The following is a 26,013-nucleotide window of genomic DNA, read 5'->3' on the forward strand; positions in this document are numbered from 1 at the left end:
ACTACCAAAGCCTGTGGGCTCTCCTTCTCTGTGGCCAACGTGAGTAAAACATTTAAACGTGTTAACCCTCGCAAGGCTGCCAGCCCAAACGGCATTCCTAGCCGAGTCCTCAGAGCATGTGCAGACCAGCTGGCTGGTGTGTTTACGGACATATTCAACCAATCCCTATCCCAGTCTGTTGTCCCCACATGCTTCAAGATAGCCACCATTGTTCCTGTTCCCAAGAAAGCTAAGGTAACTGAACTTAATGACTATCGCCCCGTTGCACTCACTTCTGTCATCATGAAGTGCTTTGAGAGACTAGTCAAGGATCATATCACCTCCACCCTGCCTGATACCCTAGACCCACTCCAATTTGCTTATCACCCCAATAGGTCCACTGACGATGCAATCGCCCTCACACTACACACTGCCCTATCCCATCTGGACAAGAGGAATACCTATGTAAGAATGCTGTTCATTGACTACAGCTCAGCATCTAACACCTTAGTACCCTCCAAACTCGTCATTAAGCTCGGGACCCTGGGTCTCGACCCCGCCCTGTGCAACTGGGTCCTGGACTTTCTGACGGGCCGCCCCTATGTGGTGAGGGTAGGAAACAACATCTCCACCCCGCTGATCCTCAACACTGGGTCCCCACAAGGGTGCGTTCTCAGCCCTCTCCTGTACTCCCTGTTCACCCATGACTGCGTGGCCATGCACGCTTCCAACTCAATCATCAAGTTTGCAGACGACACTACAGTGGTAGGCCTGATTACCAACGACAACGAGACGGCCTACAAGAAGGAGGTGAGGGTCCTCGGAGTGTGGTGTCAGGAAAATAACCTCTCACTCAAGGTCAACAAAACAAAGGAGATGATCGTGGACTTCAGGAAACAGCAGAGGGAGCACTCTCCCATCCACATCGACGGGACAGTAGTGGAGAAGGTGGAAAGTTTTAAGTTCCTCTGCGTACACATCATGGACAAACTGAAATGGTCCACCCACACAGACAGCGTGGTGAAGAAGGTGCAACAGCGTCTCTTCAACCTCAGGAAGCTGAAGAAATTTGGCTTGTCACCTAAAACACTCACTCAACTGCACCACCCTCAACCGTAAGGCTCTTCAGAGGGTAGTGCGGTCTGCACAACGCATCACCGGAGGCAAACTACCTGCCCTCCAGGACACCTACAGCACCCAATGTCACAGGAAGGCCAAAAATATAATCAAGGACAACAACCGCCCGAGCCACTGCCTGTTCACCCCGCTATCATCCAGAAGGCGAGGTCAGTACAGGTGCATCAAAGCTGGGACCGAGAGACTGAAAAACAGCTTCTATCTCAAGGCCATCAGACTGTTAAACAGCCATCACTAACATAGAGAGGCTGCTGCCAACATACAGACTAAAATCTCTGGCCACTTTAATAAATTGACTTAATAAATCACTAGTCACTTTAAATAACGCCACTTTCATAATGTTTACATATCCTACATTACTCATCTCATATGCATATACTGTATTCTATGCCACACGGCCATCGCTCATCCATATATTTATATGTACATATTCTTATTCATCCCTTTACATTTGTGTGTATAAGGTAGTTGTTGTGAATTTTTTAGATTACTTGTTAGATATTACTCCATTGTCGGAACTAGAAGCACAAGCATTTAGCCACACCGCATTAACATTTGCTAACCATGTGTATGTGACCAATACAATTTGATTTTATTTTATTTGTCTCTCCCTTCTTGCCCTTTGTGCTGTTGTCTGTGCCCAATAATGTTTTTACCCTGTTTTGTGCTGCTGCTATGTTGTGCTGCTGCCATGTTGTGTTGCTACCATGTTGTTGTCATGTTGTGTTGCTACCATGTTGTTGTCATGTTGTGTTGCTGCCATGCTGTGTTGTTGTCGTAGGTCTCTCTTTACGTAGTGTTGTGGTCTCTCTTGTTGTCATGTGTGTTTTGTCCTATATTTGTATTTTTAATACCAGCCCCCGTCCTTGCAGGAGGCCTTTTGCCTTTTGGTAGGGCGTCATTGTAAATAAGAATTTGTTCTTAACTGGCTTGCCTAGTTAAAAAAAGGTTAGATAAAATAAACAACTAAGATCTGCACTCCTTTTAAACAGATGGCAGGTCAAGAGAGTAGGTTTCTGTTCAATTCTGGTCTACATCTCCTTGCTGTTATTTCACTTGACAACAACATAGGGAACCCTTTCTTTGCTGTTGACTGTTTTTGTAAAGGTGCACGGATATGTTTCAGAGAGGATGTTCGGTGATGGTGATAAGGATGAGAATGAGGATGAGTATGAATCAGCATGGTGTGTTTTCCCTATGGAGGATGGTGACTGTCATTCTGTCATTGAGAGTAGCTATCAGCTGTGTGGCTTCAGCCGACCCACAGGCGCTCCATGCCTTTGACCAATTGCTCAAATTCCCTCACAGCCCCACAGCAGCCCCACACACACACATTTTGCTAATGGCATCTGTTAACCTAGTGGATATTGTGTCTGATTTGGCGTACTAGAGGTGTGACAATAACTTTGGCTGCTGGGTTGTAACTTGAGTATGTGTGTGTTTTGGAGCTCTAAGGACAAAGGTGTCGGGACATAATTGCTCCTATGGGCCCTGGAAGCCATTGTGAGATAATATCTGCTGGGACTCACCTAATGAAGGCGAGAACCTGAGATAGGTGAGCTAGAGGGCACACAATTGATTTGATAAGAGGCCTACTGTACAAAAACACTATTTTTCCGGGGAGGGACCAATAATGAGTCCCATACCGCCTACACTGCCTATCTGGGTTCAGAGTATAGACTAGATCATTGGTTCGTAACCAGGGGTACGTGTACCCCTCAGGGTACTTGGGCTATCCTCGGGGTACTTGAAAAAACTCATACAACCGTAGGTCTACTGGTAGAAAGAATGAGAGGGTACTTCTGGAGTACTCCAGGCAGAGCAAAAAAGGTTGAGAACCACTGGACTAGAGGAACCGCACAACCACCAACACTGAGAGAGGTGAGGTTAGCGTGTCAGTCCTCTCATTCTATTTATACCCAGCTCAGCTCAGTCTGATCTCATCCCAGGTAATTGACAGGATAAACACATTGACAACATGCCAGCTGAGCGTGTGATAGGGAGAGCACCTGAAGAGAGACTAGAATCAAATCAAATTTTTATTTGTCACATGCTTCGTAAATAACAGGTGTAGACTAACAGTGAAATGTTTACTTACGGGCCCTTCTCAACAATGTAGAGAGAAAGAAAATAGAGAAATAATAGAAAAGTAAAACATGTAATAATAATAATATAATAATAATAAAATAAATAATAATAAATGCACAATGAGTAACGATAACTTGGCTATATACACATGGTACCACTACCGATTCGATATTCAGGGGTACGAGATAATTGCGGTAGATATGTCAAAATCAAATCAAATTTTATTTGGCACATGCGCCAAATTCAACTGGTGTAGACTTTATCGTTACGAGCTCTTCCCAACAATGCAGAGTATAAAAATTAAAAATAAAATAGTGACATGAGGAATAAAATAAAATACACAAGAATGGAGCTACAGTATCCAGTATACAGGGAATACCAGTACCAGATCAATGGGCAGAGGTAAAAGGTATTTGAGGTATATACTGTATGTACATGAAGGCAGGGTAGTAGGCGAGTAAAATAAAGAACAGAGTAGCAGCAGCAAATGATGAGTAGAAAAGTGTGGGTGTATAATGTATATGTGTGTGTATTTGTGTTGTGTTGGTCTGTGTGTGTGTGTGTGTGTGTGTTGTGTATGTGTGCATATGTAGTTTATGTGAATGTGGGTGGGTTTTGTTTGGGAGTGTCAATGTAGTGTGTATGAGTGAGTGTGTATATGGTTTGTATATATAGTCTACTGAGTGTGCGTAGGGTCAGTGCAGATAGTTTGGGTACCATTAATTTACTATTTAGCAGTCTGGCTATTTAGCAGTCTTATGGCTTGGGGGTAAAAGCGGTCTTGGAGCCTGTTGGTCCGAGAGCCGATGTGCTGGTACCATTTGCCAGACAGTAGCAGAGTGAACAGTTTATGGCTTGGGTGGCTGGAGTCTTTGGCAATTTTTCGGGCCTTCCTCTGATACCGCCTGATATAGAGGTCCTGGATGGCAGGGAGCTCGTTCCCAGCGATGTACTGGGCTGTCCGCACCAACCCTCTGTTGCACTTTGCAGTCAAGGGTGGTGCATTTGCCATACCAAGCGGTGATGCAGCCAGTCAAGTTGCTCTCGATAATGCAACTGTAGGCTTTTTGAAGATCCGAGGGCCCATGCCAAATATTTTCTGCCTCCTGAGGGGGAAGAGGCGCTGCTGTGCCCTCTTTACAACTGTGCGGGGTGTGTGTGGACCATGTTAGGTACATAGTGATGTGGACAACAAGGAACTTGAAGCTCCCGTTCCACTACAGCCCTGTTGATGTGAATGGGGGCGTGCTCGGCACTCTGTTTCTTGAATTCCACGATCAGCTCCTTTGTCTAGCTGACATTGAGGAAGAGGTTGTTGTCCTGGTACCAGACTGCCAGATCTCTACCTCTTCTCTATAGGGTGTCTAATCGTCGTCACGGATCAGACCTACCACTGTCGGGTCATCAGCAAACTTAATGATGGTGCTGGAGTCGTGTGCAGCCACGCAGATGTCGGTGAATAGGGAGTACAAGAGGGGACTAAGCGTGCACCCCTGAGGGGCCCCAGTGTTGAGGGTCAGCGTGGCAGATGTGTTGTTGCCTACCCTCACCACCTGGAGGCGGCCCGTCAGGAAGTCCAGGAACTAGTTGCAGAGGGAGGCGTTCAGTCCCAGGGTCCTTAGCTTAGCGATGAGCTTGGAGGGCACTATGGTGTTGAACGCTGAGCTGTAGTCAATGAACAGCATTATCACATAGGTGTTCCTCTTGTCCAGGTGGGAAATGCAGTGTGGAGTGCAATAGCGATTGCGTCATCTGTGGATCTGTTGGGGCGGTATGTGAATTGGAGTGGGATCAGGGCATCTGGGAAAATGGTGTTGAAGTGAAACATGACCAGCTTTTCAAAGCATTTAATGGCTACCAACGTGAGTCCTATGGGGCGATAGTAATTTAGACAGGTTACCTTGGAGTTCTTGGGCACAGGGACTATGGGGGTCTACTTGAAACATGTAGGTATAACACACTGGGTCAGGGAGAGGTTGAAAATGTGAGTGAAGACACTTGCCAGCTGGTCAGCACATGCTCTGAGTACGCCTCCTGGTAATCCGTCTGACCCTGCGGCCTTGTGAATGTCAACCTGTTCAAAGGTCTTGCACACAGTCATCTGGAACAGCTGGTGCTCTCATGCATGGTTCAGTGTTGCTTACCTCAAAGCGAGCATAGAAGGCATTTAGCTCATCTGGTAGGCTCGCGTCACTGGGCAGCTCGCGGCTGTGTTTCCCTTTGTAATCTGTAATAGTTTTCAAGCCCTGCCACATTCGACGAGTGTCAGAGCCAGTGTAGTAGGTAGGATTCGATCTTAGCCTTGTATTGATGCTTTGCCTGTTTGATGGTTCATCAGAGGACATAGCGGTATTTCTTATAAGCGTCCGGATTAGTGTCCCGCCCCTTGAAAGCGGCAGTTCTAGCCTTTAGTTCAGTGCGGATGTTGCCTGTAATCCATGGCTTCTGGTTGGGATATGTACGTACTGTCACTGTGGGGACAACATCGTTGATGCACTTATTAATGAAGCTAGTGACTGATGTGGTAAACTTTTCAAGGATGAATCCCAGAACATATTCCAGTCTGTGCTAGCGATACAGTCCTGTAGCTTAGCATCCGCTTCTTCGGACCACTGCCACTGGTACATCCTGTTTGAGTTTTTGCTTGTATGCAGGAATCATGAGGATAGCGTTATGGTCAGATTTGCCAAATGGAGGGCGATCTTTGTATGCATTTCTGTGTGTGGAGTAATGGTGATCTAGATGTTTTTTCGCCTCTAGTTGCACAGGTGACGTGTCACACCAGCCTTCACTTGGCTCCCCCTCCTGTCCACCTCTGGCGTTTGGCGTCGCCGGGCCTTCTAGCTGCTGCCGAACCAACTGCTGGTAAACGCCCTTCACTCATCATCCCCAGACTTGTCTCGTCATCATCACACACTACTGGTTCCAATCCCCACTCTATCACAGTGTATATATACTCCCTCTGCCATTTGTCTTTGTTGGTCATTGCAAATGTTACTTGTTTTCCTGAGAGGAATCTCTCCTACTATTTCCTGAGTACTTTATATTTTGCACTTTGGGTTCACCCTGTGCCTTTCTTCATCCAAATTGAGGTTAGTGATCGCTGTTCTGATGTCCAAAAGCTATTTTTGGTAATAGGAAACAATGGCAGAAACATTATGTACAAAAAAAGATCAGCGCAAAAAAGCACACAAAATAGCAGAATTGGTCAGGAGCGCGTAAAACGGCTGCTATCCATTGCAGCGCCATTTTGAAAAGGAGAACATGACCTTGTCACTATGACCTTGTCACCTTCACCTTGTCATAACATAGAGATGTTTAACTCAGCATCCTCTTCATCTGTATCTTTCAATAATGTCTTAACTTTGGATGTTAAAATGTAAATCATTTAAGTTTGGTATGTCAATGTTATTCCTCTGATATCATGTCAAACTAATGTGCATTACATTATTATTATTACAGTATTAAGAGTGTTTATGGAGGATTACCTAACATAATGATTCAACAGATAATACTATCTAATACTATCTAATCTAATACTATCTAATAAATACTATCTAATAAACAGATTTACCAGTCTCTATCTATTACCATATAATTTTCTTACATAATGATTAAATATGTTTTTATGCACAGACCAGCGATGGAGAGGTGAAAAGGCTAAGGCATGCAAATAGAGCAGAGCATGCAAATAGGAAAGCAATCTCTGCTCTTCAGGGCTGCAAAAGAGAGGAGAGAGGCTTGGATGTTATGCTGCTTCTGTCTCTTTAAAAACAGGAGCATGTATGTGAGGGGGAGGGGGTGTTGGCTGCATTGGAACAGTCCTCCTCTAATGAGCAGATTTGAGAGACACCAGAGAGAGAGAGAGAAAGAGAGAGAGACCCAACCATAAGGAGAGAAGGGGGGAATAAGACAACAACCGAAAAGGCAGATAGCGATACATAAAAATTAAGAGCATGGCGCATTAAGAGGAGGAAAAGCAGAGATAAATCTGGATTTCTCACCAGGAAGGGAACAAGAATAAAAGCATCAGCATCGCTCAACCACTTAAGGACGTGGATGAAAAAAGAGAGAGGGAAAGGGAAAAGAGAGGAGGAAAATAATCAGATCACTTGTTTTTTTTCATGGTCCGTGTGCGCACTTGCTGTTGGTGAGAGTGTACGTATGTGTATGTGCATATGGGAAGAGACTGCATTGCTGTTCACTAGCAGAGGCATCAGGAGAGAAACAAGCTGAATCCCTCTTTTTTCTTTCTCTCTCTCTCTGTTTCTGTATTGCACTGTGCGGCAGGAGCATGTTGGGTGGGTTGGGTACAGACGACAAGCTGAGCCAGCCAAAAGAGATGGATCTGTAAAGCTGTAAATGGTGTCGGATCTGGCCAGCGGCTGACTGTTAGCTGTGTTACCTGGGGTTTCTAGGTGGAGCCTGGTGGTGCTCAGCTGCCAGGGAGCGCTAAAGAGCGGCTGGGAGAGTGCCGGAGGTGGGGCCCTGCGTGGAGGGAGGGGGCCAGAACCCAAAACCCGGAGAAGGAGGGTTTTCTGCATTTGTGTCAGTAGGGAAGACACATGGCTGGCATAGGCCTTTTCCCATTTGTGAGCTGCGACTGTAGGAGATTGGACTGGGAGTGACGGTGAACCACAGCTCCAGGAGAATGGTCTGAAGAGGCTCCCGCTGCTCCGGCCTCACAGGAGGGACCCTGCAATCTGGGGGCTACTTTTCTTTTTCTTCTTTAAGTCAACCCAGGGGATTTGTATGTGTGTCTTCCTCCCCCTCACACCTCATCATCACCAACTTCGCCCCCAACTGTGTTTTTTCTTTTTTTGAGATTTGGGGGATTTGCCAAAACCTATTTCATGCATGTCCACTGGGGGCAGGTTCAACTTTGATGATGGGGGGTCATACTGTGGCGGGTGGGAGGAAGGCAAAGCCCACGGCCATGGCATCTGTACTGGGCCGAAGGGCCAAGGCGAGTACTCAGGGTCCTGGAGCCATGGTTTTGAGGTGGTGGGGGTGTACACCTGGCCCAGTGGGAACACCTACCAGGGCACCTGGGCGCAGGGCAAGCGCCATGGGATTGGTGTTGAGAACAAGGGCAAGTGGGTGTACAAGGGGGAGTGGACAAGTGGATTTAAGGGACGCTACGGCCTCAGGGAGAGCACCGGCACCAGCGGGAAGTACGAGGGGACCTGGAACAACGGTCTTCAGGACGGATACGGTACGGAGACCTACTCTGATGGAGGTAAGACCCAGACTCAGACTGAGTCATGTTATGGCTGAGTAGTACCCTCTGTGTAAGGCATCAACATATGGATGCCTTACACACACACACACACACACACACACACACACACACACACACACACACACACACACACACACACACACACACACACACACACACAAAATTTAACTGTCTCCTGCTTCATTATTCTCCTGTCACTCAGAAACTAATCTTTCTTTCTCCGTCCATCTGTCATTTAAGTAAGCAGTTCCGCTGCTCGAGCTGCTATGGGAGATACATTAAAGGCCCAAATTAAGGCCATCCGGACTCTGCATGCAGTCGGAGAGAGAGAAAGAGATATTCCAGATTACCTGTACAGCCATGAATAGGAAATAAGCAGTCAGGGTGAAGTTCCCATAACCAGACAGAGAAACTCATGGTGAACCTGGCTGGGCAATCTGGTCTCAGAGCATTTTGTATCCTTCTGTACGTAAATCCGAGACGTTCCATTTAGTATGATATGTTACGTTTCATATGGTATGTATTAATTTGTTTATATCCATCACCCATTTCATATGATATGTTACGAATTATAATGTTATGCTAAAGTTGTCTCAAAGAACTCGCAATCTTTGAGTTGCTCGACTTTCGCATTGTACGCCACCTATCCACCGCAACCAACAAACCTACTTTCATTTTTTTTAACCATACCAAGTGTAACATATCATACTAATTTGTTGGTCTCGGTGGAAAAGGAGGGCCCAACAGGCCCCCATTAACATCGACGGGACTGAAGTGGAGCGGGTCGAGAGTTTCAAGTTCCTTGGTGTCCACATCACCGACAAACTTTCATGGTCCAAACATACCAAGACAGTTGTGAAGAGGACACAACAACACCTTTTCCCCCTCAGGAGACTGAAAAGATTTGGCATGGGTACCCATATCCTCAAAAGGTTCTACAGCTGCACCATCGAGAGCATCCTGACCGGTTGCATCACCGCCTGGTATGGCAACTGCTCGGCATTTGACTGTAAGTCGCTACAGAGGGTAGTACGGCCCAGTACATCACTGGGGCCAAGCTTCCTGACATCCAGGACCTATATACTAGGCGTGTCAGAGGAAGGCCCAAAAAATTGTCAAAGACTCCATAGACTGTTCTCTCTGCTACCACACGGCAAGTGGTACCGGAGTGCCAAGTCTAGGACCAAAATTCTCCTTAACAGCTTCTACCATCAAGTCATAAGACTGCTGAACAATTAATCCTCCCTGACTATTTACATTGACCCCCCCCCCCCCCCCCGATTTGTTTTTACACTGATGCTACTCGCTGTTTATTATCAATGCAAAGTCACTTTACAAATTACCTCGACTAACCTGTACCTCCGCACATTTACTCAGTACTGGTACTCCCTGTATATAGCCTCGTTATCGTTATGTACATTTATTGTGTTACTTTTTGATTGATACTTTTTTTTAACACTCATTTATTTAGTAAATATTTTATTAACTCTATTTCTTGAACTGCATTGTTGGTTAAGGGCTCGTAAGTAAAGATTTCATGGTAAGGTTGTACCTGTTGTATTTGGGGCATGTGACAAATACAATTTGATTTGATTTGATATACGTTTACTATGTTAAGGCTAGTCTATGAGACCAGGCTGGGCTGGGAGAGATCCAGTTCTAAGGCCATAAATACTCTACACACTTTGAAGATGACAGTGATGAGAGCCTGGAAGTCCTTACTATACCCCAAATACACACATACTCTCTCCTAAGGTGGATTCCAGATCCATCCAGATATATTCATCAAAACATTTCATATCACAAAACAAAGGTACTAAAACAATCACACAGTTAAAGGACATAACTGTCTGTAGAATAGTTTGAATTATTCTGGTGAAACCTCCTGGTGCAACACCATTGTTAAGCTTATATAACTCTCTAGCACCTTATACAATCATGCACCCAACCAGCAGCCCACCCAACACTGGCTGAACGAGGAGAGAGAGCAGGCTAATGAGGACAGAATATGCAGAACAGATATGATACAGTAGTATATCCACAATGATAACAGTTACAGTATCCACTCTGAAGAGAGCACTAGGCCTGTGAGGCTTTGTTATAATGAAATGAGTATGAGATGTAATAGAGATAAATGGATTTGTAGAAGATAAACTGGTAGATAAAGATGTATGAGAATGAGGAATAGTCGATTATTGTCATATGAGAGACACTCAGATACTTGATATCTACAGTCAGTATTCATTATGTAACACTTCAATGTGTTCGTAAATCAGTCAGTGTCTTTAAAAGACACCAGTATACTCCTCGTGTCTGTAAGCTACAGCATGTTTTGCCAAACAACAACGTTAATCAGCTGATTACAACATCCATCATCATAAATAAGAAATAGTCTTGCATTCTACCCCTGATCTGTGCTCACACATGTTGCATAACCTCCTTATCAAACCACAACTGAAAGGAGGAAAAGGATCTATGCTCTGAGCAGTTGTTTTTCTGTCTCCCTCGTGCCTCACTGCCTCTGTCTCTGTACAGTAAGTTGCTGTGGAAACACACAGACACGCAGCAGGTCAGCGTGTCACAGGGGACTCAGTGTTCCTTGCTCTGATTGGCTGGTTGACTTTGCTAATGGTGTTTACTTATTTGGGCACTAATCTGGCTGCTTAATCACAATCACAGTAGACAGTGACAGAGAGGAGGGAGGAGTCAAAGCTACAGGGAGGTTAAAGTACCATTGTCTTTCCAATGTCTTACCCCTCAGATGGAGTCAGACATTCTATACTGCCAATGGCCATGGACTAAGGAACCCATCTAAGGTATCTAAGGAGAACACTTCAACAGTCTGTGTAAAAGAGAAGTTAATAATTGTCATGTAGCTAATTTACAAGTGTTTCTGATGGTTGTTGACGCTCCATTTTACACCATCAGTCACATGATAACGATCAAAGTGATTGCTGATTATCACATACTATGTGATTGGGAGTAAAACACACTCACAAAACTGAAAGCTACAGGAAACTGCCCTGACAGTTGTCTATCTGGATATGAGTCAACCTGTTCAACCTTACAGTACAGTAGCCTGTATAATGTGATCCCTGACCTACATACCAACATGGTTTGTTAAGAAGTGGTTTGAACCATGTAGAGATGTGGAGGGGTCTACAGTTTGTAGATCGTCAGCTGATTTATGTTGTTATATCATCCTGCATGGTGCGTTATCGCAGTTATTAAAGTACATATCTTGTTGCTGTTGAACCAGATTATGTTATGAGGCCAAATAAATAGCATGCGCAGTTATTCAAAATTATGAGCACGATGTAAATCAATTTTGTGATGTACAGGGCAATTTTGGGAGAATTAGCGTTCAAATGATAAATCAATAGTCTGATGTTTCTATGTGTTAATAATCCTTAAATGGAAAAGTCTAAGACAGGGGCACACCATCACCTCTCTGTGACAGAAAAAGCTCAAAACCAAATCCCGGATAACATCCGTATTCGATTTAAGCTTACTGAGAGATTTAGCTTTTAACTGCAGCTCATTTTGAATGTTGACGTTTTTGCAACAGTTTTGCTAGCTGTATTCTGTCCTGGATTGCAGTCTGTCCGCGTCTGTTCTAGCCAGAAACCACTTTATGTCACAAAACCTTTTCCCAACACTTTCCCTGGCTGCCACTACTCTTGCTCAATTAAAACTGTAATCTGTCTGATCTAAAAAAAATAATAAGTGACTTCAACAACAAAACGAGGTAAATTGGTCGAACATTTTGCCATTTAGAAAAAGTTCTATATATAATTGAATTAAGTTATATCTATAAACGTTTTATATATATATACACTATATATACGAAAGTATGTAGACACCCCATCAAATTAGTGGATTCGCTATTTCAGCCACACCCGTTGCTGATAGGTGTATAAAATCGACCACACAACCATGCACTCTCCATAGACAAACATAGGCAGTAGAATGACCTTACTCAAGAGCTCAAAGTGGCACCATTATAGGATGCCACCTTTCCAACAAGTCAGATCGTCAAATTTCTGCCCTGGTCAACTGTAAGTGCTGTTATTGTGAAGAGGAAACATCTAGGAGCAACAACTGCTCAGCCGTGAAGTGGTAGGCCACATAATCTCACAGAACGGGTCTACCGAGTGCTGAGGCGCATAGCACGTAAAAATTGCCTGTCCTCGGTTGCAACACTCACTACCGAGTTCCAAACTGCCTCTGGAAGCTATGTCAGCACAAGAACTGTTTGTCGGGAGCTTCATGAAATGGGTTTCCAGTGGTGTAAAGCTTGCCGCCATTGGATTCCGGAGCAGTGGAAACGCGTTTTCTGGAGTGATAAATCACGCTTCACCATCTGGCAGTCCGACAGACTAATTTGGGTTTAGCGGATGCCAGGAGAACTGTAAAGTTTGGTGGAGGAGGAATAATGGTCTGTGGCTGTTTTTCATGGTTCGACCTATGCACCATAGTTCCAGTGAAGGGCAAACTTAACACTACAGTATTCAATTACATTCTAGATGATTCTGTGCTTCCAACTTTGTGGCAATAGTTTGGGGAAGGCGCTTTCCTGTTTCAGCATGACAATGCCCCCATGCATAAAGCAAGGTCCATACAGAAATGGTTTGTCGACATCGGTGTGGAAGAACTTGACTGGCCTGCACAGAACCCTGACCTCAACCCCTTCGAACACCTTTGGGATCAATTGGAACGCAGACGGCGAGCCAGGTCTGATCGCCCAACATCAGTGCCCGACCTCACTAATGCTCTTGTGGTTGAATGGAAGCAAGTACCCGCAGCAATGTTCCAACATCTAGTGGAAAGCCTTCCCAGAAGAGTGGAGGTCATTATAGCAGCAAAGGGGGGACCAACTCCATATTAATGCCCATGATTTTGGAATGAGATGTTCGACAAGCAGCTGTCCACATACTTTTGGTCATATAGTGTACAATTAGGAGAGCCTAAAGATAAATAATCCACTTGTCTAGAGAGAATTTGAAATCAGTTTTTAATAAAGCAGTCAAATTTAAGGTGTGTGTTGCAAGTCAATGGTACCTAAATGAGCATTTTCCAAATCATGTCCAAATCATCTATAAGTAACTTCAATGAGTTAAACAGACCGTTTTAAGATACGTTAGGATGATTTGGACATGATTTGGCGCAATAATGAAAAGAGGAACCTTACATCAAAACCCCATAATAGTGGGGATATTAATAGTGAGATGTGTAATGCCATTTTGTTTCAATATTTTATACATTTAATTAAAATAAGATACCTAGACTTCAGTTTTTAAGATTTAATTACTAAAAAATGTACCTGATAGATGGGCAAAATGCCCAATTTCTATTTTCCTTTATAGTCTGTTTGCCTAAGCGTAACCATCACCAGATTTTTTTTTAATTCTCCAAATTCCGAACTTTTTTGTGTCAGCAATTACACATTTTTCTTAAAGAGAGTTGCTCCAAACTACCATACATCCCTATCTTACTACACTGTTGTGAGTCATGTTGTTTACATGCACATTACTCTCTATCTCTCTCTCTCTCTCTCTATATATATATATATATATATATATATATATATATTTCACTTTCTCTGTCTGTCTCTCCCACTCTCTCACACACACACAAACATACAAGTCTGAAGTGCAAGTGCTGACTTTGTAAAATATGAATAATTCATGAAAGAGACAATCCAAACACACTTTCTGCCATCCTCAATGTCCTCTGTTATGAATTTAACTCACAATGCGGCCTATAATATCAAAATTAGATTCATCATTTGATTACAGATTTAGTAGGCCTAAACTTTGAAAAAGACGTGCCATCTCTGTTGGAGTGAATATACAACAGACAAGTTTAACCTAGAAACAGAGGAACACATAACTATTATGAATTCAGACCGAGGGTTGGTTGGCGCGTGATCTAATCAGGGTTTCTCTGATGTTTCCGCGTCTTTGATCTTTCCACGTTTAACCATTTCCATGCTGTCCCCTGTACTGCTGTTGTAAAACCCATCTCACAGCCCTCCGGCGGAAAACCTCCACCGAATTCGTTTTAACATCTGAGTTGCATAGTCCATAGAAAACCAATACGCAAATAAACGACAGAGGATTATTGTAGTCAGGCTACATGCATCACATACTAGGCCGAATCTGAACGCCGGCAACATGTGACACGTTGTGAATTAAAATATATGTTCAGAATCCTAGATGTTTTCATAGCTGTGGGGAAATTGAATAATATGCTTGCCTCACCGATTATTAACACGACTGAGAGATGCCTCCACAGCGCGGAGTTTTTACCACAGCCACATTAACTGATGAAACTAGCGTCAATCTGAATTGAAATATGCTTTCCGACATCCTGGTCAAGCTGTAAAGGCACATACACGCGTGGGAAACTGTTCAGGCAAACCAATGATGAACGTGCATCCATGCACCCCCACAGAGAGAATGCTATCATTTCAGCACCTTGGAGAGCTCCAATGACAATAGGCCTACACTTCGGGTCACGATGCAGCTTCATTAAAACATTCCTAAAGTCTATAAGGCTACACAAGGATGACACAACTCAAGTAAGCATATAATGTGTTTTGCTTGATGTGGAATGATTCATGGCATGTGTAATGACAGGATTTTTATGTCAATGTCAAAATTAAGCCAGAAGGAAAATGTAACTGACATTTCAGGAGCACTTGATACTTTGAATTCAATTAACACACATTTGTTAAAAGTATATTCAGGTAGACTACTGCATTTTTCTCTGCTTGATGTGACATTGTATTTATTTTGCCTCATAATTAATGTTCATGTGTGCAAACTTGCATCAGGCATTAGCCTAGCTATGCTTTACTAATGGCTGTAGTGAGATACAAGTAATGGTGAGATGATGATCCCATGGCTATGTCAATGGATTGCCAAAGAATCAGAGTTTACATTCGCTGCTCTCTCATGGGAGAGAGAGACGTCCCTTCTCAACTTTTTTAAAGCTTGACCTCCTTCACTGAGAAGTGTTCTGCTGTTGCAGGTCGGGGACACACCAGTCTTTATTTCTATTTTTATTCTTTTTTTTTGGGGGGGGGGGGTACACACAAGTCTTTCATTATGACCTGATTCTAGCTAATGTGTCTGCGAGCTATAATAACAACTTAATATGCTGTGGTCTGATCCAAAATGGACCTAATCAAACTGTCAAGGGAGGATAAGTCACTTCTCTGTGTATATGGACTCTGTTGAAACCAGACATAACCCAAGTTATTTCAGTCTGGACCTTATTTCAGCTGTGTCACAAAAGCTAAAAAATTTTTTTTTTTAAATCAGACACAGAAGAAGCACTCATACTTCCTCCCTCCCTCTCTCTCTCTCTATCTCTGGAGTGTCTGTGCTGGGATCAATTAAATCAAATCAAGAGCTGGAAAACAGGAAGTGATCCTAGATAGATAGATGTGCCAGAGCAATGCTGGAAGGCCCTAGCTAACCTCTCTCTCTCTCTCTCTCTCTCTCTCTCTCTCTCTCTCTCTCTCTGTCTCTCTCTCTCTCTCTCTCTCTCTCTCTCTCTCTCTCTCTCTCTCTCTCAATTCAATTCAATTCAATTGACTTTATTGACATGGCAAGTTATTATTACTTACATTGTCAAAGTATACATATCGAAAAATTTAAATAAAATATATATGTATATATATACACAAAATATATATATATTTATATATAAATAAATGGTGGGATTAACAGCAATAATAATAGTAGTAGTGGACATGGGATTACCATTAATAACAGCTACAACAACAATATTAATCAGAACAACAATACATTAAAGCAACAGTAGTAGACCAGTGTCAACATGACTGAGAAGACACATGACCTGGTACGAAAGACAAAACAAAACTAAGCTAAATGGGAAATATTATCAACATTACTTTGCATTTTTCACTGGCTGTCCCTCAGGCTGTGGCAGGAGGACACATATTTGGCTGCCAAAACTGCACATTTTGGCTTTTCACCCAATAAATATTTGAATTTTTCTTCATCTTTTATAGTTTCAAATTCTTTGTATTGAATTATAATTTTGGGAAAGAAATATGCTCTTAGGTCTGAGTATTTGTCACAGTGTAGTAGGAAATGCACTTCTGTCTCTACCTCTCCCCTGGAGCAGAGTGAGCACAGCCTGTCCTCCCTGGGCAGCCAGGTTTGTCTGTGACGACCGGTCTCTATAGCCAGACTGTGCTCACTGAGTCTGTACCTAGTCAATGTTTTCCTCAGTTTTCTATCAGTCACAGTGGTCAGATAGTCTGCCACCATGTACTGTCTGTTTAGAGCCAAATAGCATTGAAGTTTACTTTGATTTTTTGTGGTGTCTTTCCAATAGGTTATATATTTTTCTTTTTGTTTTGTGATGATTTGGTTGGGCCAGATTTTCTGAGGGCTGTCCTGAGGCTCTGTGGGGTTGGTTTGGGTTGGTGAACTGAGCCTCAGAACCAGCTGGCTGAGGGGACTCTTCTCTGGTTTCATCTCTTGACATTGTAGAGCTGTGTGATGGAATGTTTTAGGGTCACTTGTTTTTAGATGGTTGTAAAATTTGATGGCTCTTTTTTCTATTCGAATGAGGAGGGGATATTGGCCCAATTCTGCCCTACATGCGTTATTTGGAGTTTTTCTTTGTACTTGCAATACAGTCTTGCAAAACTCTGCATGCAATACTTCAATTGGATGTTTGTCCCATTTAGTAAATTCATTATTAGACAGCGGACCCCATACTTCACTGCCATATAGAGCAATTGGTTCTATAACTGATTGAAAAATTTTGAGCCAGATTCTAATTGGAATTTCAATTTTGATGTTCCTTTTAATGGCATAGAATGCTCTTCTTGCTTTGTCTCTCAGCTCATTCACAGCCATGTGAAAGCTACCTGTGTTGCTGATATTTAGTCCTAGATATGTGTAGTTTTTGGTGTGTTCTAATAGAACTGTGTCCAAATAGAATTTATATTTGTCATCCTTATTTCCGGACCTTTTTTGGAATATCATTATATTTGTTTTTTTTAGGTTAACGGTCAGAGCCCAAGTCTGACAGAACCTGTGAAGATGATCTAGGTGTTGCTGTAACCCCTCTTTAGTGGGAGAGAGCAGCACCAGGTCATCTGCGTACAGCAGACACTTGATTTCAGTGTTGTGTAGGGTGATACCAGGTGCTGCCGATTCTTCTAATGTTTTTGCCAATTCATTAATGTAGATGTTAAATAATGTTGGACTTATTGGGCAGCCCTGTTTCACTCCCCGCCCCTGAGAGAAGAAGTCTGTTTGCTTGTTGCCAATTTTAACCGCACATTTGTTTTTAGTGTACATTGATTTAATAAAATCATATGTTTTCCCTCCAATACCACTTTCTATTAGTTTATAAAAAAGACCTTCGTGCCAAATTGAATCAAATGCTTTCTTGAAATCTACAAAACACGAGTAGATTTTGCCTTTGTTTTGGTTAACTTGTTTATCAATTAGAGTGTGGAGGGTGTAAATGTGGTCTGTTGTACGATAATTTTTTAGAAATCCAATCTGGCTTCTGCTCAGGACGTTGTGTTCGTCAAGGAAATGATGTAGTCTGCTATTTATAATACTGCAGAGAATTTTCCCCAAGTTGCTGTTAACGCATATTCCTCTGTAATTATTTGGGTCAAATTTGTCTCCATTTTTATAGATTGGTGTGATCAATCCCTGGTTCCAAATATCGGGGAAAATACCTGCAGTGAGGATAATGTTGAAGAGTTTGAGTATAGCCAATTTGAATTTGTGGTCTGTATATTTGATCATTTCATTTAAAATCCCATCAGCACCACAGGCCTTTTTGGGTTGGAGATTGCATATTTTTTCCAATAATTCTTCTTCTGTAATTTGGGTATCCACAGGATTCTGATAGTCTTTGACTGCTAATTCAAGGATTTGTAATTTATCTTGTATATCTTTTTGTTCTGGGCTCTTTGTTATATTGCTGTAGAGGTTTGCAAAGTGATTTCTCCACATATCCCCATTTTGGATAGCCAACTCCTCATGATGAGGTTTGTTTAATTTATTCCAATTCTCCCAGAAGTGGTTTGATTCTATGGATTCCTCAATTCCATCCAGCTGATTTCTAATGTGCTGTTCCTTTTTTGTTCTTAGGGTGCGTTTGTATTGCTTCAGTGTTTCCCCATATTGAAGGCGTATATTTTTGTTGTCTGGTTCTCTGTGTTTTTGATTAGATATATTTCTCAATGACTTTCTTAGATTTTTGCAATCATTATCAAACCATTTTTCATTATCTGTTATTTTTGGTTTGCTCTTATGCTTCTTTAGATTAGCCAAGGAGGCTAATTTGTCAAATATAAAGTTTATGTTCCTAACGGCCAAATTTACACCTTCATTGCTGAAGGAGAATGTTAAGGCTAAAAAGTTGTCCAGGAGAGATTGTATTTTTTGGCTACTAATTGCTTTTTGGTAGATGTCTGTACTGTTTGCACTCCATCTATAGGCTTGTTTAGTACCATGTAATTTATTGGGCCATGATGCTTCATGGTTGGGTTCTGCTCTTCTCAGATACACTGTGATTTTACTGTGGTCTGAGAGAGGTGTTAGTGGGCTGACTGTGAAGGCTCTGAGAGACTCTGGGTTTAGGTCGGTGAGGAAGTAGTCTACAGTGCTGCTGCCAAGGGATGAGCTGTAGGTGTACCTACCAAAAGAGTCTCCTCTCAGCCTGCCATTGACTATGTACAGACCCAGTGTTCGACAGAGCCTCAGGAGCTGTAATCCATTTTTGTTTTTCACTTTGTCATAGTTGTTTCTGTGGGGGTATGTGGGGAGGGAAAGGTTATTGCTTCCTGGTAGGTGTTTATCCCCATGACTGTTAATAGTGTCTTGTTCTTCTGCTATTCTAGCATTCAGGTCTCCACAGACCAGTACGTTGCCTTGGGCCTGAAAGTGACTAATCTCTCCCTCTAGAATGGAGAAGCTCTCTTCGTTGAAGTAGGGTGACTCTGAGGGGGGAATGTATGTGGCACAGAGGAAGACATTTTTATCTGTCAAGATAGCTTCCTTGTTGATTTTTAACCAGATAAAGAATTCTCCTGTTTTGATCAATTCGATTGAATGAATTAGTTCAGATTTATACCATATTAGCATTCCCCCTGAGTCTCTGCCCTGTTTGATTCCTTTTAATTTAGTGGATGGTATGATTATCTCCCTATAACCTAGTGGACAGCCAGTGGAAACATCACCTCTGCACCATGTTTCCTGTAGTACTAAAATATCAACATCATCAATTTCTTTCAGGAAGTCTGGGTTTCTGCTCTTTAGCCCAAAAGCAGAGGACTTCAATCCTTGTATATTCCAACATGCAACGTAAAAAGACTTCATAACTTTTTTTTTTCTCTTTTCTTTACCTTTCAAAATGAGACAAACACTCACAATCCAAGAAGAACCATTAAAATAGGATTTTTCAATTAAAGTAAACTCTTATTTTGCAAATGTGATTTGTTTATCATTTAGATAGAATTTGTGTCATGCCACTTGGGTGGATGTAGTGTGAGAATGGTGGAGTTCTTGTGCTCATCTTACCATGACCCTCGGCCCATCACATGTGAGCATAGTAGACTCAGCATTTGTTTAATGTCACTCATTTGGTTGGTGGGGGCTGGGCCAGTTGCTCCTCTCACAGCCTGTGCGTAGCTCTGCCTGCTGGGCTGTGGCTCCTCCAGGTGTGGGTCTGCGGTGGGGAGGAGGGGGGTGGTAGGCCTCATCTGGGTGGCTCTGAAGCTGGGCTGGGGTGGTCTGTGCTGCGCTGGCTGTGGTGGGCATTGAGGTTGGTGGTGCTGTGGTCGTGGCTGGGGGGTCCAGGGTGCTGGTCCGGGATGATGTCTCGGTGATCTCGGCGGGGTGGAGATTGCTCCGCTGTTCCTGGGTGGAGAGTTCGGGCTGCGGTTTAAAGCGACGTCCTTGAGAGTCTTGGCAAGGATGGGGACTGTCTCCCTGTACAGGTGAACATGGTCATAGAGACAGTCCAGATCGAGGGTGGGATGGTGGGCCAGGTGTACATTGGGTCGCAGGGCACAGTCCCGGGATAGGCTGGCGTTTATTCTTTGGATTGTGGCAGGGTGGAAGTCCCTCCTCTGTAGAAGGGTTGACACTATGATTCTTGAGTTGGGGAAGATTGCGGAGGCCTTCTCAATCACTCCCCGTAGTGAAGTCGCCACCCTCTCCTGCTGAGCACGCAGGTCGTTGCTTCCGGTATGTATGATTATGTGGCTTGGCGACCCGAGATGGTTCTTATCAAGCAGCTCCATGGCACTTTGCGTTGTTGGGCACCACACCTTTCTCGTTTTGTGTCTAGGGAAAAGTTTCTTCTCCTGAACATACTTCCCATTTGAGTCCATTAACAGGACGATGTCAGCCAGTGTTTCTTCTGGACTGGGGGGGGCAGAGGGGGGGCTGGTGGGTGTTGGAGCTGGGGTGTGGCTGGTCTGTGTGGGTGCCACTGTCAGTGGGAGGCTGTTCTGTGGGTTGGGGAGGAGGGGTGCAGCAGCCAGGGCTGGGGAAGTCTGGCTGGTTGAGCTGGGCTCCTCTGCTGTGTGAGGGCAGGTCATAGGGTGGTGATCTATCTGCTCCTGCAGCCTGTCCTCTGCTCTCTTTCTCTCCTGCAGCTCCTCTCTTAGTGCGGTCAGCTCCTTATTGCTGCTCTGCCTGTCTTTTTGGAGCTCTCTCACCTCCTTTGTTAGATCAGCCAGCTCTCTCTTGAGTCCGTCTCTCTCTTGCTGAACCTCTTTCAGCTGTGTTGCAAAGCTGCTGTCCTGCTCTGTCCTCACCTTGGTTAGGAGCTCCTCTAAGGTGTGGTTGTCTGGTTGCTGTTTGCTCACGCTCTCCCTGAGCAGGACCACCTCCCCCTCCAGTTTGGTGAACTCATCCCTCATGGCAGCCATGGTGGTGAGGAGGGCCTGAGCCTGCTCTGCACTGAGGGGGTCGCTCTCCTCTTGGGGCGTGTCCTCCACTATGGTGGGAAGAGAGGTGCTGGATGTGCCTTGTTGGGTGGGGAGGGTAAGGGTGAGGGTGGTGCTGGGGGAGTTTGTCTTGTGGGAGGGCATGTCACTGGTGGTGTCCTTCTCTCTCTCCGCTCTCTCCTTAATGGTCTGAAAGTCTGTTTCAAACAGCCTGATGTTACCTTGCACCATGACAGTCCCAGTCTTGTAGAGGTTGATTGTTATCATGGTGCTGTCAGGGTCGTCTGTCTCTTTGATTTTCAGCTTCCACCCATTACAGATTCCCTCTTTCTTTATGCATGGGTATTGAGAGCAGACTGCTGAGCGCCATGCATTTGGCTGGTCAGTGAGGAAGATGAGATTACTCACGTCACCGTTTTTGTAGAGGTCTGCAAAAAGGGTTTCTGGCCTCTCCTCTAGTAGTTTCTGTTTGAAAGCTTTCCTCATTGTGTCATTTTTGACCTTTTTTGGGTAGAGAATGGATTCTGCGCTGAGGGGGAGTGGGGACATGGTGTCTGTGCGCTCTGCTACTACCGCTACTGCTGCGCTGTTCTGCTGCCCCGTTGCCATGGCAACCGATTTGTTCGTCTGCTGTTCGCGCTACTTTCAAAAATCAGCAAATATAGTGAAAAATCCTCACACAAAAGACTGAAGATATGTTTACAGTTAGTCCGTGCTCCTTTTTGGTTTACTCACTCAGTTTGGTCGTTTGATGTAGTTGTATTAACTGACCTTGTTAGGTTTGTTCTAGCTCGTTTCTTATGGCTAGCTTGTTAGTCTGCTGGCTGGGTCTTTGTTGTGTAGCTAGCTAGCTAGACTCAAGACTTCTTAACTTGAGGCGCAAAGTTACTTTTTTTTCTATTCTGAATGTATAGAGTTGTTGTTCATCACTTCTTGTCTGGAATTCTTCTTCGATTAGAGTGTTTATCTCATTCTAAAAACCTAAAAAATCAAATATATCAGGAGCTCATGTTGAGCATGACTCTCTCTCTCCTCTCTACAACCTTCTATCTCTCTCTCTCTCTCTCTCTCTCTCTCAATTCAATTCAATTCAATTCAAGGGGCTTTATTGGCATGGGAAACATGTGTTAACATTGCCAAAGCAAGTGAGGTAGATAATATACAAAAGTGAAATAAACAATAAAAATTAACAGTAAACATTACACATACAGAAGTTTCAAAGCAATAAAGACATTACAAATGTCATATTATATATATACAGTGTTGTAGCAATGTATAAATGGTTAAAGCACACAAGTTAAAATAAATAAACATAAATATGGGTTGTATTTACAATGGTGTTTGTTCTTCATTGGTTGCCCTTTTCTTGTGGCAACAGGTCACAAATCTTGCTGCTGTGATGGCACACTGTGGAATTTCACCCAGTAGATATGGGAGTTTATCAAAATTGGATTTGTTTTCGAATTCTTTGTGGATCTGTGTAATCTGAGGGAAATATGTCTCTCTAATATGGTCATACATTGGGCAGGAGGTTAGGAAGTGCAGCTCAGTTTCCACCTCATTTTGTGGGCAGTGAGCACATAGCCTGTCTTCTCTTGAGAGCCATGTCTGCCTACGGCGGCCTTTCTCAATAGCAAGGCTATGCTCACTGAGTCTGTACGTAGTCAAAGCTTTCCTTAAGTTTGGGTCAGTCACAGTGGTCAGGTATTCTGCCACTGTGTACTCTCTGTTTAGGGCCAAATAGCATTCTAGTTTGCTCTGTTTGTTTGTTAATTCTTTCCAATGTGTCAAGTAATTATCTTTTTGTTTTCTCATGATTTGGTTGGGTCTAATTGTGCTGTTGTCCTGGGGCTCTGTGGGGTGTGTTTGTGAACAGAGCCCCAGGACCAGCTTGCTTAGGGGACTCTTCTCCAGGTTCATCTCTCTGTAGGTGATTGCTTTGTTATGGAAGGTTTGGGAATCGCTTCCTTTTAGGTGGTTGTAGAATTTAACGGCTCTTTTCTGGATTTTGATAATTAGTGGGTATCGGCCTAATTCTGCTCTGCATGCATTATTTGGTGTTCTACGTTGTACACGGAGGATATTTTTGCAGAATTCTGCATGCAGAGTCTCAATTTGGTGTTTGTCCCATTTTGTGAAATCTTGGTTGGTGAGCGGACCCCAGACCTCACAACCATAAAGGGCAATGGGCTCTATGACTGATTCAAGTATTTTTAGCCAGATCCTAATTGGTATGTTGAAATTTATGTTCCTTTTGATGGCATAGAATGCCTTTCTTGCCTTGTCTCTCAGATCGTTCACAGCTTTGTGGAAGTTACCTGTGGTGCTGAGGTTTAGGCCGAGGTATGTATAGTTTTTTGTGTGCTCTAGGGCAACGGTGTCTAGATGGAATTTGTGGTCCTGGCGACTGGACCTTTTTTGGAACACCATTATTTTGGTCTTACTGAGATTTACTGTCAGGGCCCAGGTCTGACAGAATCTGTGCAGAAGATCTAGGTGCTGCTGTAGGCCCTCCTTGGTTGGTGACAGAAGCACCAGATCATCAGCAAACAGTAGACATTTGACTTCGGATTCTAGTAGGGTGAGGCCAGGTGCTGCAGACTGTTCTAATGCCCTCGCCAATTCGTTGATATATATGTTGAAGAGGGTGGGGCTTAAGCTGCATCCCTCTCTCTCTCTGGGAATATCAGTGTAATCCTATCAGTTGAGGCCTGTGTTTGATCCATCATATGGCACACAGCTGTTGACTGATAGGATCGGGCGGGTGTGCCCAGATGTTGGCCAGCTGTCTCTGTGACGGTCAGACGTGTGTGGAACGGGGGGAGGTATGACAATGATTAAAAGCTCCACATGAGAGATATGTTAGAGCTTGGTCTTAGTCTTGCCCTCTCTCTCCCTCTTTCTCTCTGCTCTGTCTACCTATTTCACTCTCCCCCCGCACACACTCAAACGCACAGAAATATTCAATGCCCACCCAGACTGCCATGCCTGTTTTGAAGAGTAGTAGGTTTCAGTAGGTTTCCATCCTACTGTGGTAGCAGCAGTAGAAGTAGCATCAGTAGCAGCAGTAGAAGTAGCAGCAGTAGCAGCAGTAGAAGTAGCAGCAGTAGAAGTAGCAGCAGTAGAAGTAGAAGCAGCAGCAGCAGTAGAAGTAGCAGCAGTAGGAGTAGCAGCAGTAGAAGTAGCAGTAGCAGCAGTAGGAGTAGCAGCAGTAGAAGTAGCAGTAGCAGCAGTAGGAGTATCAGCAGTAGCAGCAGTAGGAGTAGCAGCAGTAGCAGCAGCAGCAGTAGAAGTAGCAGCAGCAGCGGTAGCAGCAGTAGAAGTAGCAGTAGCAGCAGTAGGAGTAGCAGCAGTAGCAGCAGTAGGAGTAGCAGCAGTAGCAGCAGTAGGAGTAGCAGCAGTAGCAGCAGCAGTAGCAGCAGCAGCAGTAGCAGCAGTAACAGCAGTAGAAGTAGCAGCAGTAGCAGCAGTAGGAGTAGCAGCAGTAGCAGCAGTAACAGCAGTAGTAGCAGCAGTAGGAGTAGCAGCAGTAGCAGCAGTAGAAGTAGCAGTAGTAGCAGCAGTAGAAGTAGCAGCAGTAGAAGTAGCAGCAGTAGCAGCAGTAGAAGTAGCAGTAGTAGCAGCAGTAGAAGTAGCAGCAGTAGAAGTAGTAGCAGCAGTAGCAGCAGTAGCAGCAGTAGAAGTAGCAGCAGTAGAAGTAGAAGCAGCAGCAGTAGGAGTAGCAGCAGTAGAAGTAGTAGCAGCAGTAGCAGCAGTAGAAGTAGCAGCAGTAGAAGTAGTAGCAGCAGTAGCAGCAGTAGGAGTAGCAGCAGTAGAAGTAGTAGCAGCAGTAGCAGCAGTAGACGTAGCAGCAGTAGAAGTAGCAGCAGCAGTAGCAGCAGTAGCAGCAGTAGGAGTAGCAGTAGCAGCAGCAGCAGCAGTAGAAGTAGCAGCAGTAGCAGCAGTAGAAGTAGCAGCAGTAGAAGTAGCAGCAGCAGTAGCAGCAGTAGCAGCAGTAGGAGTAGCAGCAGTAGCAGCAGTAGAAGTAGCATCAGTAGTAGCAGCAGCAGCAGTAGAAGTAGCATCAGTAGTAGCAGCAGCAGCAGTAGAAGTAGAATCAGTAGTAGCAGCAGCAGCAGTAGAAGTAGCATCAGTAGTAGCAGTAGCAGCAGTAGGAGTAGCATCAGTAGTAGCAGCAGCAGCAGTAGAAGTAGCATCAGTAGTAGCAGCAGCAGCAGTAGAAGTAGCATCAGTAGTAGCAGCAGCAGCAGTAGAAGTAGCATCAGTAGTAGCAGTAGCAGCAGTAGGAGTAGCAGCAGTAGCAGCAGTAGAAGTAGCATCAGTAGTAGCAGCAGCAGCAGTAGAAGTAGCATCAGTAGTAGCAGCAGCAGCAGTAGAAGTAGCAGCAGCAGTGTGTTGCTGTGGGGGTGGGGATATCCCACACTCTCTCTGCTGTTGCCTCATTGAGCCATCCAACCTTGTGCATTTCTCTGACATGCCAGCCCAAAGATAGCAATGAAGGCAGAGAGGAAAGGGGAGAGTGTATGTGTGTGTGAGTGAGTGAGTGAGTGAGTGAGCGAGCGTGCGTGCGTGCGTGCGTGTGTGCGTGCGTGCGTGCGTG

The 26,013-nt window shown here is 44.1% G+C and overlaps 1 protein-coding gene across 3 annotated transcripts in view; it reads left to right on the top strand.

Annotated features, from left to right (window-relative positions):
* The first annotated feature begins 7,051 nt into the window (after window positions 1-7,051).
* Window positions 7,052-26,013, top strand: part of LOC139539766 (junctophilin-3-like) — a 42,191-nt gene continuing 23,229 nt past the window's right edge. For 2 of the 3 annotated variants that reach the window (XM_071343041.1, XM_071343042.1), the window contains exon 1: window positions 7,052-8,443. In XM_071343041.1, coding sequence (XP_071199142.1) covers window positions 8,062-8,443 — 382 coding nt within the window. In that variant the 5' untranslated portion in view covers window positions 7,052-8,061. Of the gene's footprint in view, window positions 8,444-8,686; window positions 11,751-26,013 lie in introns of those variants that run through there. The other variant, XM_071343043.1, reaches the window with a different exon arrangement.

The sequence above is a fragment of the Salvelinus alpinus genome, chromosome 15, assembly GCF_045679555.1.
Source record: "Salvelinus alpinus chromosome 15, SLU_Salpinus.1, whole genome shotgun sequence".
Lineage (NCBI taxonomy): Eukaryota > Metazoa > Chordata > Actinopteri > Salmoniformes > Salmonidae > Salvelinus > Salvelinus alpinus.